At 38.9% G+C, this 14,878-nt stretch overlaps 1 protein-coding gene across 1 annotated transcript in view; it reads left to right on the plus strand.

Annotated features, from left to right (window-relative positions):
* Window positions 1-6,140, plus strand: part of gpr176 (G protein-coupled receptor 176) — a 36,116-nt gene extending 29,976 nt beyond the window's left edge. The window contains exon 3 of the mRNA XM_052010220.1: window positions 3,670-6,140. Within this exon, the coding sequence (XP_051866180.1) occupies window positions 3,670-4,792 (1,123 nt within the window). The 3' untranslated portion in view covers window positions 4,793-6,140. The remainder of the gene's footprint in view (window positions 1-3,669) is intronic.
* Window positions 6,141-14,878: the final 8,738 nt, after the last annotated feature.

Raw genomic sequence — 14,878 nt, forward strand, 5'->3', positions numbered from 1 at the left:
TGAAAGCGCACCCACAATTAGTGGTCTGATCAAAACATTAGACGTGCATGAAGCCAGAAATTTGATTTGTTTCTGACCAAATCCCTGATAATTACCCAGCATAATAACAGGAAATTCCAGCAAGCCTGTGCTCCACTGCTAGACTCTACCTGAAATGTAGTTACAGATTCTTTGCCATCTGCCACTCAGGAAGTCCTGAAGTCACAACACATGCGGAGAAGTCTGGGACATACTTCCATTTAAATGGCTGAATATCAGCAGCAACTCAATCAGGACCGTTGAAATTTTTAGTTTACAGGTGCAGGTATTTGATCCAGTTGCCAGCACTGTGCAAGTCAACACACTAGCCTCCACTCATTTTATTTCATCTTAGCAACAGAAAGGGACATGTTTAATCATCTTCTGCCAAGGAGAAGGTTAAGTTATCTTCTATTTATTTTGTTATAGTTTAATTTTTATGAGTTTTAATTAACTTTTTTAAAACACACTTTAATAATATACTTTAATTTACTGGCTTCAATAAAAATAAAGGTTTTAAATCTCCAAATGCCAGTTTTGACAGAATCTTCAAAATCTTTCTCCCACACTTACTCATTTACATTCATGTATTTCTCCAGCCCATTTTCACCCAATCTCTCCAAATGATCCACATTCTCATCAGTCTTTGTCATGGTTTTCAGGAGATAAGGGTTCAACTAAAAAGTGTCCAAAGATTATAAGATAACAATGTCTAATATAGAGAATCTTTTCCTTGTAAACGTTAGTTTCCCATTTGGACCCATGCTTTAGTGGCAATGGACAACGGTTCTAAAAATGCTCTTTTAAAGTGATTTGCTGCTTTTTAATGTAAATGCATTTTATTTATATTTTGTTTGATGGTAAGTCTGAGAACATTCTATATGTGCACAGGAGTATTGCAATGCAGTTCCAGAGCTTGCATAACAGATTTCTTGCTTTAAGGTCAAAATACTGTATTTAATATTCTGAGGTTACTTGGAGACTGCATTTGTTGTCATCCTGAAGTCAGTTTAAAGATACCTTCTAGTGCTGAGGAAGTTTCTCCATTGTCGGGAATATTCAGCTTTATTCAACAGTTATCTATCAAAACCAGTCTGTCTACCTGGAGGTTACTCTTGGAGAGTCAAAACCAGTTCTGACTTAACATATCTTCACATTTCCGCAGGATTAACTATGTTCTCCCTTCATGGTGTCTTGCAGTTTTGACATAATTCAGCCTTTGATAAACACATTTCATACAAATTTTGAAGAGGATCATTGAACCAGCACAAGAATGAAAGCAACAAAATTTAATTGAATAATTTGCATTTGGTATGTAGTTATTTGCAGCTAATGATTTGGACACTGTCAAAAAATTATTTATTTATTGCCTTAACAGAACTGTGCAATCATGGCACAATTTCACTTTTTTTTTAACAATCTGCTCTGTTTATTTTAAAACTGTAGTCCTAAAATAATCTCTTGTGCAGTTTAAAGCTAAATTCAAAGTAATGAATAATTCATTTTTGAAGTGTGAAAACTATATTGAATTAATAAGAGTAACCAGCATATATATTGGACCTAGGTATTGAGACATCAAGAAAATGGGGACAAATATGCCAACAATATATTCCAGAGCAACAGGAAGGCAGGCCATACTAGTTTTAGTAATGGATAATGAGACAGTTAATAATCTCCAGTAAGTAATCATCATCAATGACATAATGTATTCAAAATCAATATTAGATTTGAAAAGAAGAAAGATAACAGAGTTGCCAAGGTTTAGACTTTGGCAACGGACAAGACAATCGCTCAAAGTTGTTGGGAAAAGATTTAAGATGCAAAATTATTCTCAGAAAAAAAGAATAGCAACATGGGGTTGGGAGTTGTTTGGGGGGTTGGTGGTGTGGACAAGGTGGTGTTCAGATAAAGCAAATTAGAAACATGGAACTTAGGAGGTGTAAATCATTCAGTCATTTGAGCTTGCTTTACCATTCAGTATGATCATCCAAATTTAGTATCCTGTTCCTGTTATCTTCACACTTCTCTTGATCTCTTTAGCCATTTGTACTATATCTAACTCCTTCTTGAATATATTCAATGAGTTGGCCTCAACTTCCTTGTGTGGTGGAGAATTCCACAGGTTCACCATTCTTTTGATGAAAAAGTTTCTCCTCATTTCAGTCCTAAATAGCCTACCCCATATCCTTTGGCCATGACCCCTACAACATCCATGATTACAGTAGTAGCCTTATTGCATGCACATTTCTGGTTTAATGCTACTCCTAATATCATCACTACTGTTTTGTGGTCTATATATATTTGCCACTGACATTTTCTGCCCTTAGTATTTCTTAACTCAACCCATATGGATTCCACATTGTATGAGCTAATATCCTTCCTCACTATTATATTAATCTCATGTTTAACTGGAAACACAATCTACTTCCTTTTCCTTTTTGCATTTCCTTCCTAAATGTTGAATACTCCTGAATGTTCCGTTCCCATCCTTGGTTCTCCTGCCATCATGTCTCCATAATCCCAATTATTTCATACCCATGTACTGCACATCTACTTGCATGATTAATCCATCCACTTTATTGCAGATGTTCTGTGGATTAAGAACACTGCTTTTAGCTTTGACTTTTTTAAACTTTCTTGGTCCCCTTAGTATAATTTTGCAGTGTAGTCCTGCTTATTTTTCACCCTTGATTTCTCTGTCTTCAGCTTTAGTTTTTCTCCTTCTTATCCTTTGCTTCAATCCTAATTTCCACTGTCCATGTCTCCCCAAATAGGTTCCCATCCCTCTCCCATTTTAGTTTAAACCCTCCTGACCTAATATGATAGTCGTGGCTGTTAGAGAATGAACATAAAAGTAAAAGGATGGGTGTGCAATTCATTATGGAAGTCCAGCTAACTGGGAAAGATGCAACAGCAGCAAAAGAAGCAAAAGGATAGTAAAATGTAGTAAAAAGGAATACAAAATGAAACTTTTGAGGAATATCAAGATGAACATAATTTTCTTTAAGATTTTATGAAGGTATAAGACTAATGGCTTTTTAAAACTGAAAAGGATTATATTTGTCTGGGTGGAATTAAGATTCCATTAAAGGGTGGAACAGTCCTGAGAGGGTAAATGGCTTAATGTTAATCCTACAATTCTACTTTGTCACAAAACAAACAATTCAGTTAATTTTAAGATAAATGTTCAAGGACCAAGTTGAATTATTTATTTTCAGAAGGGATTCAATTTTTATATTATTTTTAATGAAGGGCATCAGTTTGATTAGAAATAAGAGCAGAAAGAGTTTATCGCTGTTAGGGGTTTTGTTATGTCAACAGAAGAACATCTGGTAAATGTGGTTTGGTGGGCTTGTTTAACAGTGAGTCACACAATAAGAAAAAGGCATTTTGGAGGTGACAGTAACAATTAGCACAACACTAATGGGTTCAGAGATATAGTTTGGAGGAATCAACCAGAGTTCAGTGTAAAAACTAGAAAAAAGCAAAGTAAGTAGTAAATAATGTTGCAGAAAATCAGGATAAAGAAAAGTTAGTAAAAGTAAATTCCATGCTCACAAGAAATTATGAAAGCAAGAATTTGATGCCACTAAATGTAAAGAGAGTGAGTGTGGGTGATCTGTGCATTCACTGACTTTTTTTTAATTATAGGTACTACTCTGTCTTGTATCCTTTAGAGAGGAAGATCTCTGATACGAAGTCCAGGGACTTGGTGATCTACATCTGGATTCATGCAGTGTTAGCCAGTGTTCCAGTTTTTGCAGTGACCAATGTTTCAGACATCTATGCCATGTCTACATGCAGTAGCTCATGGAGCCATTCTTTTGGACACTTGACTTACGTAATTGTATATAACATCACTACAGTGATACTGCCCATAGCCATGGTATTCTTGGTCATGATTCTGATCCGTAGAGCTCTCAGTGCCAGTCAGAAGAAGAAAGTAATTATTGCTGCATTACGGACTCCACAGAACACAATTTCAATTCCATACGTTTCCCAGAGGGAGGCTGAACTGCATGCTATGCTGCTCTCTATGGTACTGATCTTTATTGTTTGCAGTGTTCCTTATGTGGTTTTTGTGATTTATCGAATCATTTTTAATATCACTGACATTTCTGTCTTTTTGATGCTGACAGCAATCTGGTTGCCCAAAGTTTCTCTGCTCACTAACCCATTACTCTTCCTGACTGTCAATAAGTCTGTTCGGAAATGCTTAGTGGGGACAATGGTTCAGCTCCATCGCAGGTACAGTAGACGCAACATCATAAACTCTGGTGCCCTCGGTGATGCCACACTTGAGCCTGGGGTTCGTTCCGGCAGCCAGTTGCTTGAAATGTTTCATATTGGACAGCAGCAGATTTTCAAACCTTCAGAAGAGGAGGAGGATGTAAATGAAATTAAGTCACTGACATCTAATGAATGCCAGCAGAAAGAAATACCTACTGCTAGTTTGGAGGTGGAGCAGTCTTTAGTGGAAAAATTTACTCCATGCATTAACAATGATCCTGGTGCAGTGCCAGGAGCAGCAGCAGCACCTCCAGAGTCAGATTCAGTCTCTGACAAGTATGCAATGCAGTTTGGCTTTGGCCCATTTGAACTTCCTCCACAGTGGCTTTCTGAGACACGGAATAGCAAGAAAAGGCTCTTGCCCCCCTTGGGTAACACGCCAGAAGAACTGATTCAAACAGCTGAAAAGCAACCAAAGTTCAAAACAGAGCGGAAGATTAGTAGGAACAATAAAGTCAGCATCTTTCCCAAAGTGGACTCTTAGTCCTTTTAGTCCAACAAGAGTGGAGAGTGTTTTGAAAACACAGTCCTATCAGTTTCTAGAGCACACAGTAACATAGCACTGCCTACACAATGTTGAGTTGTATGTCAAAATATTTTTAAAGCAAGTGAAGTATACAAGGGAAGGTACAGACCCATTCTTCAAATAAACAGCAGTGCTCCTGTAGGTAACGATCAGAAGGATTTGCATTTGAAGCTTTTGTTCACCTTCAGCTGAAGAATTCCTCATTTTACCATCTGAATTGCAAACAGTTCATATTTTGATATGGAAGAGTGAGTGGGAAATACTTCAGTTTAAGCTGTTGAAATTCAAAAGTGAAAACTTATTTATTTTCTTATTTACTTTGTATAGGATTGCTTAAATCTAACTTAAAATTGATATCCCGCTGTGCTTAACTTGAATCTGAAGGTTAAAACAGCAATTTTTCTGAATGCTCTTATCAGCCCTGCCCTATCCCTATCCTGCTGACATTTGTACTGCAGTCTTAAATTCAGCCAGGGTGCCATACTGTTTTGTAGCCATTCAGTTTCACCTGGGGCCAATAGATAAGGTTTTTCCACCAGTTAGTCAGTAACACTTCTCAAGCCATGATATCGGTCTTTAAAAAGTACTCTTGGGATAAGGGCATTGCTGGCATGTTTGAAATTTATTGCCCATCCCTGTGTGGCCTGAGAAGATGGCAGTGGACATAACATTTATATCTGTTTGATACAACTGAGTGTATTTTGAGAGACCTGAGGGCAGGTAAAGCTCAATCTCGGTGATTTGAGAGTGAGGTCACACGTGGGTCAGATTGGAACGGCAACTTTCCTTGTTGAAAAGGCAATAGCAAGATATTTAGAATTTTAAAACAATTTGGCAGCTTCATGGTCAGATTTATTGATAACGTTTTTATTTCTACCTCTTTTGAAATTGAATTCTAATTCTTAAACTGCCAAGATGGAATTTTAACTCTGTACAGTCTGCATAATTAACCCAGGCCTTTGGGTTACTGGTCTGATAACATAACTAATACATGACCAAGCCCCAAATTGAATTGATGCTGTGTAGATGACCACTTTTTGTTTTCTCCAGCCTTTTGGGTAGTCCAAAATATACATAAAATGGCCTGTAGTATGATGTTTCTGTCTGGTATGTATATTATTGTTCATGTGACCAAAAAGAAAGAGTAGTTTGAACTACATTGACCAGCTCACTTCTTTCAATCAGTAAAAAGAATGCTATCACTAGTTGTTTGTCTATCTGGTAGGTGTATATTTGTTTTGATTGACTGCTCAATGTATAAACACTACCATAATGTTATGTGGCTGGTATTTTTATTATAAAATGATATAAAGGAAAAATTGTGCACTGTAGTTCAAGTTGTTGGTATTTTAATTGTGTTTTTAATATTAAAACAATATGTTTTTTTAAATTTGTCTGAAGCAATTGATGTGCAGGCTTGAGGTAAGTTTTTTAAGCTGTATGACTGTGTATTTTAATGATATTTATTTATATTGTATTTAGGAATTACAAAAGTTGTTCACGTATCCATGAAGTGCCTTGGGACACTTTGAAAAGATCAAAGGTGCTGTATAAACGTGAGCCATTGTTGAGTCTTCTGCTTCAGTCAAGGTCCAGTCTCAATTTGTAATTGGGAATTCCTAGTCTTGTGACAATCCAGAATTCATTCCACCTGAAACAGGAAAGATCCAACACTGTTTCATATGGACTGTAGATAAGGAAGGAAGAAGAATAAGAATGAGGAAAAGTTGGGGTTGTAAGGGGTATTTTGGGGAAAATTGCTTTATGAACATTGGAAAGAAATTAGAAGAGGAAGAGTTTCACTGAGCAGAAGCTGGGACTTGGAGTGAGAGGCATGAGAGTTTAAAAGAGGTAGGTCTCGGGACTTTCTGGTAAGTTTCAAAGAGCAAGAGCCTAAAAGAGGCACATTTGCAAATTGTTAGTTAGTAATTGATTAGCTAATTAGCTAGTTAACAGCAGCCAATAAAAAGAAGTTAGGGTCAAGCAGAGTGGCCATTGTGAGAGTGGGCCAGTGTTAGAGTGGGGAAGCTGAGGTTTTGGCGTGAAGAGGTGGAGTGAGGGTGCCAGGTGTGGGGAATGAGAGCGGCTCTTCAAAAAAGGCTTAATTGAGAAGGCACAGGTAAGGTTTTTGTTTTGTTGTCTGTATATCCTTAGGCCTTGATTCAGCACAGGATGGTAGTTGGGGCAGTGGAATGTTCCTCCTGCAAGGTGTGGGAAGTCAAGGAACTGCACAGTCTCCCTGATGACTACCTCTGCAGGTAGTGCATCCAGCTACAGCTCCTGACAGACCCGGTCAAGGAACTGGAACTGGAGCTGGAGTTGGATGTACTCCAGACCATCCAGGTGGCAGAACACCTTTTAGATGAGACTCCCATTAAGGTGGTCACACCCAAGGTACAGGCTTCAGATAAATGGGTGACCACCAGGAAAAGTAAAGTGAGTAAGCAGTCAGTGTAGGGTTCCCCTGTGGCCATTCCCTTCAGCAACAAGTATATCCTGTTAGATACTGCTGGGGGGATGACCCATCAGGACACAGCAGCAGCAGCCAGGTCATTGGCATTGTGGCCAGCTCAGCAGGGAAGGGTAAAGTCGGGCAGAGCAATAGTGAGAGGAGACCTGATAGGGGGACAGACTAGAGATTCTGTGGCCACTAAAGAGATGCCAGGATGGTGTGTTGCCTATCGGGTGACCGGGTCAAGGATATCACAGACCAGCTGCAGAATATTCTCAAGGGGAAGGGTGAGCAGCCAGAGGTTGTGGTGCACATTAGCACCAATGACATGGGTAGAAAGGGGAAGAGGTCTGTGCAGTGAGTATAGGGAATTGGGAAAGAAGCTGAAAAGCAGGACCTTGAAGGTAGTAATCTCTGGATTACTCCCGGAGCCATGCACTAGTCAGGACAGGAAAAGAAGATACAACAGATGAATGAGTGGCTGAGGAACTGGTGCAGGGGGCAAGGTTTCAGGTTCTTGGATCATTGGAACCTCTTCGGGGGCAGGGGTGACCTGTACAAGAGAGATGGGTTGCACCTCAACTGGAGGGGAACCAATATCCTGGCCAGGAGGTTTGCTAGTGCTGCTTGGGAGGATTTAAACAAGTTTCTTGGGGGATGGGAACCAGAGCACCAGGTCACAAAGTGGAGGGATTGTTAAAGGAGGCATTTCTCAGCTCCTTAGCCAAGAAATTTGCACTCTGAGCCTGGTGCAAGTATAGCAGCCCCATTGAAAACACTGGGGAAATGCCTGTCCACCGATGGTAAAATGATCTTTTTATTTGCTTCAATTAATCTAAATGCATTTAATTGTTGTGTATTCACCTGTCTCTGTGTTTTAATTTTTTAAACAACTTTAATTTTTTTAAAAATTTTAAGTGTTTAGTGATATCCAGGTATATTAGAATGCTTGTGATGTTAGAGAAATACGTCAACATTCAATCTCATTGACAGCTGTGAGTCTGGTTTGGGGCTTCACCAACTGTCAAAGATATACTGGTGCCTAAGCTGATCACTGGCACACAGACATCTTGCATTTTGCTGGACTGCACCAGTCAGCTGGGTGATGGCCTCCCGGAGAAGATTGTGCCAAGGACCATGCTGGATGAGACAGTGTGGTCCAAGGGCAAGTGTTTGGTGAGCCTGGGCAGCAGAATTTACAATCCGATATGTGCTGACATAAAGCCACAATTGATTCTGCTTGAAGGAAGTAAAGGTGTTCGAAAAAATTTAATTTGTTTGTCACACGATTAATATGAATTTAATATTCTGATGCTAAATTTTCAATTAGTTTTATTCTGAAGGAAAGTAAAATTTTCACTTTTTAATCAGTCCACAGTAAGAAGGAAGCAAACAACAAGAAGGTTAGAACAACCAATGCCAGTGAAAGAGAGGATGTAAATTGCCAAAGTGGAGGCAAACATTAAGTTTCAAGAACAAAAACTGCTTCTAAGCAAAATGGATCCTTCTCAAAGAATCTAGTTGAACCAAGACCCATTCTTTGCATTTCAACTTTGTTGCTTTAAGATTAACCAACAAAAAAATTGTTTAAATATCTAATCTCATTTGTGTCATTGTGTTTTTCTTACCTAATCAATATTTTACTAGGTATCAGTATTTTTGGAGAGAATAAACTGATCTAGTCACGTTTTATAACAATCAAGTTCAGAATGATGAACAATGCATCATGAACCTTTTCCTTATTGGTGATTTGTCTTTTTTGAGGGCTTCTGAAATTTCAAATCATCATATCATGAAAAGACCAACTTACTAAATTGTCCAGCTGCACTGTATTTGCAATAACATTTATCAGTAAATTAATTCTGAAACATGTCACTGTTACTTATCTCAGAGGATGCATCCAGCTAGATCTTTGGCAGTTAACTGCAAACTGTATTTCACAAAAAATAGGAATGGAAACATATGGTGTTGTTTGCACTTAAATACTGCACTTATTAGCAAATTTTCATAAGCTTTTAAACATGTAGCAGATTAAATTATAATTGTAACTAAAATATTTATAAGAATGTTTCCATGTCACTAATTGCAAAATCTTATTTAAACATGTGAAGTGTGGACTGACTTTTTTGTTTATTGTGTTGCATTTTAGATTTTTTTAGTCTATCTTTTCCATCTGGTTGTGTTTTATTGGATTTATTATGTGTAGCTGGGTTTCAAAGAACACAACTCAGATTAAAATACCTCGATTGATTTTTAGGTTATAAAAGCATCCAGCTTGTTAATTATGCTTGTGAAATTTGTATTTCTTTTGTCTGTTCAAAATTTATTTTGGTCTTTGGAGAACCCAGAAGTCTTTTCCACAGCCTTTAGCATTAGTGGAAACAACATGTACATCTAAAAGACTTGTGAATGGCTCCAGTGAAGGAGAATATCTAATGCTGCTTCCATGAACAATCATACTGTACATATGGAACTAATTTCAGTGAGTTGAATAGGGATTTGGCCCAAGTGGATTGGAATTAAAGATGGGCAGGTAAAGTAGTAAATGAGCAATTGGAGGCTTCTAAGGAAGACAAAGGAGCACAGACTGGATACATTCCTAAAAAGTGAAGGAAGGATGTCTAAATGTGGAACTCCCCTGATGAATAACAAAGTTGTACTCAACATGAATCAAACTCTTTATGCGAGGTTTGTAATAACAACAGATGTAAGTTTATCTACAAAAGGTGCAAGGAAGAACTGAAAAGAATTAAAAGGGGCAAATAGTATGTATAAGAAAGATCAGCAGGCAACATAAAAGGCAATACTGAAATATTTTATAAACCTACAAAGAGTAAAACATTAACCAAGGAAAAAGTTACTGAAGATAGCACAGTTGATTTTGTTTAAGTGAACTGTCAGAAGAATGTTTTATAAATTACTCCATTCAAGACTGATCTCAAATTAGAGGATGAAAGGAGCAATGGCAGCCTTGATATGGTTTCTCCTTTACTGAACTGCAACCAGAGATTATGACATCACTTTGCAGAGAACCTGCACTCGGGTTGCCTGCTACTTCAATTCTCCATCCCACTCCCACTCTGACCTGGCTGTGGTCTCCTGCACTGTTACATCAAGACCCAATGCAGGTTTTAGGAATAATGCCCTAGCATGCAGTATTCTGAACTCAAAAGAGAATTCTCCAACTTTAGATAATTGACTCTTTCTTTCTGTTTGTATCTGAATTAACAACTTCTTTGGCTCAGTTTTTCTCTTTTGATTAGTATTGTTTAGCCTGCAGGGCATATCCCACAGCACTGCTATTTACAACACATAACACACAAAAATAAGCAGAATGGGCTAATTATGTCATTTGGTCTCACCCTATCTGAAATATTCCCTTTGTCCTACCAAATCCTTCCCCACCTTCTCAGCAATTTAAAACTAATTAGTTTTCTCTCTTTCCCAGTTCTGACGAAGGGTTTCTGATCTGAAATATTAACTGTTTCTCATTTCACAGATGCTGCCTGGCCTGCAGAAAATTTATTTTAATTCTAATGGGTCTCCAATTGTCTACCCTGCTTGTTGATGTTGTTGCAATTACTTTCTCTGCCCTGCTTTAGCAGACTAGTCAACCGTTCTACCTTGTCTGATCATATTTTTGTTGTGGTCCAATGCCACATTACCCTTTCCATGAAACATCTGATATGTGATTTGAATGAAAAAGTTTTTTTTTCTTAATATTTTCAAACCTTTCCAGAAATAGAATCACACAATCCCTTCAGCACACCAAGTCCACATTGATCATCAACCACCCATTTGCACTAATTCTACATTAATACCTTTTTAAAATGCTCCTCATATCAACTCTTTTCTCTCCTTCCCCTTCTCTTCCCCCCCCCCCCCCCCCAGGATTCTACCACTATCTCTAAACTAGGGGCAATTTACAGTGGTTAATTAACCTACCAACCCACACGTTTTTGGGATGTTGGAGGTGTCACAAACCAGCAACAAAAGAAACACACTGAGCATGATTCAGTGTTAAAAACTATTTTATTAATCACTACTTATGATAATACGTAAAATAAAAGTAAAAAAAAAGTTAGTATGTTAGAATTCAAAAATGTTAAACCTTGAACGTTAACCCCAAAACTAAACTCTTCGTGTGTGTGTGTGACAAAGTCCAAAACTCCCAGTTCCGGAATGGTTCTTAAAGTTCAGTTCCGCAAGCCATAAGGTGAAACATGAGCAAGGGCTTCTTCAACAACCACCGTTGTCTGAAGATAAGATGTAGAAAAACATAGAGAGAGTACATACGAAATCCAAATGTTCCACGATGGAACCCAAACGACACTCCAGTGTTTACTCGGTAGTGACTTCCTCACCCCGAAAAGCATCCGAACCGTGGTCGTCCACACACAAATACCTGTTTCCTTCTACAGGTCAGCAACAAAGTGAACTCCACCGGATTACTTCCAACTTCCATACATGGATTTCAGTGGCAAACACAGTTATTGTTTCTCATCCATCGATAGAGAAAACAAGCAGGCTGGTGTCTCTCTCCCTTCTCTCTCTCTCGTTCTTCTTCTTCTTACTTCTTCAACAACGTCATTACGTCCTTTATCTTCTATTGACGTAAGCACGCCCCACACACACATACACACACACTCTCTATCTTAAAGGGACTTTCACTGAGTCCATAACAGTGGAAACCCATGCGGCCACAGGAAGAACAGGCAAACTCCACACAGACAGTACCCAAGCTCAGGAGGAAATCTGGAGGATTATGATTTCATTTGTTGATAATTGGGTGATCTATTTCTTTAAACACATTCTTACCAGTGAAGAAGTCATTTGTTTTCAATTAAAATTTAATCAGTTTCAGTGGAATGTAAGATGGAAAGTCGGAGACTAATCACCAATCTACATTAATTGAAGGAAATTCAGTTTAACAAAATCTCAAAATTTCTCTTACATCTCTGATTCATTGCTGTCATTATTAATAAAAAGGAAATTGTGCTCAAGGGAATTTAAAAAAAATTAATTTCTGCAATAAAATCTTACATGCCTATTTATAGCACCAACTAACTAATTTCCTGTTAGGGTTTTACAACAAGATAATACATTATGGTGCTTGATTTTGCAAGATGATACTTGTCAATCAAATATAATTTCTTATCATATGTGATTACATAGAAAGAAAACCATCAGCAATCTGACTCCCAGAGGGGCAATCCGATCAGTCCTGCTCCAACCTTTTTACTTCCATGTATCCTTGCAACTAATTCCCTGTCTGACATGCCCATCATCTCTCCTTTGATTTTTTTTATCATTTATCTTCATTAAGAGGTAATTTACTTAGTCAATTAACCTACTTGCACTTTTTTTTTTAGGAAAGTCAGAGGAAACTCATTCAGTTATGGAGGGAATGTGTTCACTTTACAGAGACAGTTCACAAGGTCAGAATCAAACACAGGTCCCTGGAGCTGTCTGACAGCAGCATTAAATAATGTAGCACTATAAATGTAAGAGATATTCAGCATAAGTCATTCCATTTTTAATCTGGAAGTCCATTCTGTTCAGGTCTAAAATTATTTCAACTGTTTAAGAGGCACAATATGAGTGCCAAAGTATCTAATATGGCGAATTTTACATTGGCTCCCATCCTGTGCTACACGTTATGTCGCATTAGGTGTTTACAAAGTGTTCAGGCTGTAAAACAGAAATATGTGAAATTAAAAAAAATTGTTTTAGAAATTAATAATCTTAACATGGGACTGTTTAATGATTCTTGATTGCTCCTGGGCCACACTCTACTTTTGATAAACACTCAATTTTTCCTGAATTGCAACTGTGGCCCTGCTTTAAATATATTATTTGGTTGTAAAGCCCTTCGGGATGCTCAGAAAGAGCTGCGAGGAATATTATAGAAATATTAACCTTTCCATTTTTTTATTTTCTTAACAGTGGTTCTACTGTCAGGAAATAAGCTCCAGTTTTGCTATTTTAAAGAAATACCCACTACATATCGGTCAGTTTCTCGTATATTCCTTCGGGCTGCTGGTTAAACTCGCAGCATTTTCCCCCCATATCTTCTGATATAAAGCTAAATTAAGATTCATAATAAGAATGCATCTCTTTAGTTGAATCATGTAGAATTTCATAGAACATGCCAATGGAAGAAAGCCATTTTGCATTTACGTTAAGACTCTTCCTATCCCTTTTCATCGCAATCAGCAGAACCCTCTACTTCCTCCTCTAATGCATATCTAGTTTCTCCTTAAATGCCAATGGCTCATACAGTGACGAGCTCATCGGTAGCAGCAATTGGTGATGACCATGTGTGTTGCAGCCTGTATGATTTATGCAGCAGTCACTACTGGACGCATTAGTTACAGTCACCAGTGATGTCAACATAACTATAAATAAAGTTGCCTTTATTTTGAATAGCAACCACATCCGGGACGCTGGGCGTCATTGGTAGCCAGGGCTCAGCTTCTTTCGATCAATTTTCCATTGTCTGGTAAAAAGTTTTTGTTCTTAATCCGCTCTTGACTTTGGGCCCAGGTCCTCGATAGCTTGAAGGATGATTCGGTCGGTTACAAGGGCGGCATGGGGCCCGTTCACCCGCCTAAACCCTCCCCAAGCGTCGTTGCTATGGGCGCCTCAGAGAGGCTGCGAACATGGCCGGGCGCAGTGCATGAGACCCCGCTGGTGCACGGGGCTGGGAGCGCGTATGCAGTTTGCTCTAGGGCAGCGGTGGCGAGGCATAAAAAGTCTATCCATGTATGACAGCGTGTATGTGGTTGTCGAGTACTAGGCAGTGAGTGTGCAGTCTACCTGTGTTTAGTGCTTGCAGCGTGTCACTGTATATCGTGTTTTCTCTGTTACCGTGGGGCGGGCTAGATTCTGTTTCCGATACTACTATTCCCATTTTCTTGTGTTCGCTCTCTCTAAAATGCCCTCCCACTGACACTTCACTCACCTGGCTGGCTGGCCAACACACTCGATCGTTGTTATACCACCATCAAGAACGCTTACTATGCCATCCCACACCCTCACTATGGCAAGTCTGATCACCTGGTACTCACTCCCTGATGAGCTGAATGCCTTTTATGCACGCATTGAAAGGGAGAATAACTCTGTAGCTGTGCAAATCCCCACAGCATCTGGTAACCCTGTGATCTCTGTCTCGGAGGCCGACGTCAGAACATCCTTCAAGAGAGTGATTCCTCGCAAGGTGTCAGGCCCCGAGGGTGTACCTGGCAGGGTACTGAAAATCTGTTCCGACTGGCTGGAGTGTTCAAGGACATCTTCGACCTCTCACTGCTGCTGTCGGAGGTTCCCACCTGCTTCAAAAGGGCATCAATCATACTGGTGCCCAAGAAGAACAGGGTGAGCTACCTCACCCGAATATTCTAGAGGTTCACTGGTCTCTGAGAGAAGAAATTTCTACACATTGCAGTTTTAAATGACTGGCCCCTTATCTTGTAACTATTTTCCCTTCTTCGAGACTCTCCCACTAGTGAAAACCTCTCAACATCTACCATGTCAAACCCTCTTTGGATCTTATATGTTTGAATAAAGTGACTCTTCATTCTTTTGAACTCTGA

This window comes from Pristis pectinata, chromosome 1, assembly GCF_009764475.1.
Source record: "Pristis pectinata isolate sPriPec2 chromosome 1, sPriPec2.1.pri, whole genome shotgun sequence".
In the NCBI taxonomy this organism is placed as follows: Eukaryota; Metazoa; Chordata; class Chondrichthyes; order Rhinopristiformes; family Pristidae; genus Pristis; species Pristis pectinata.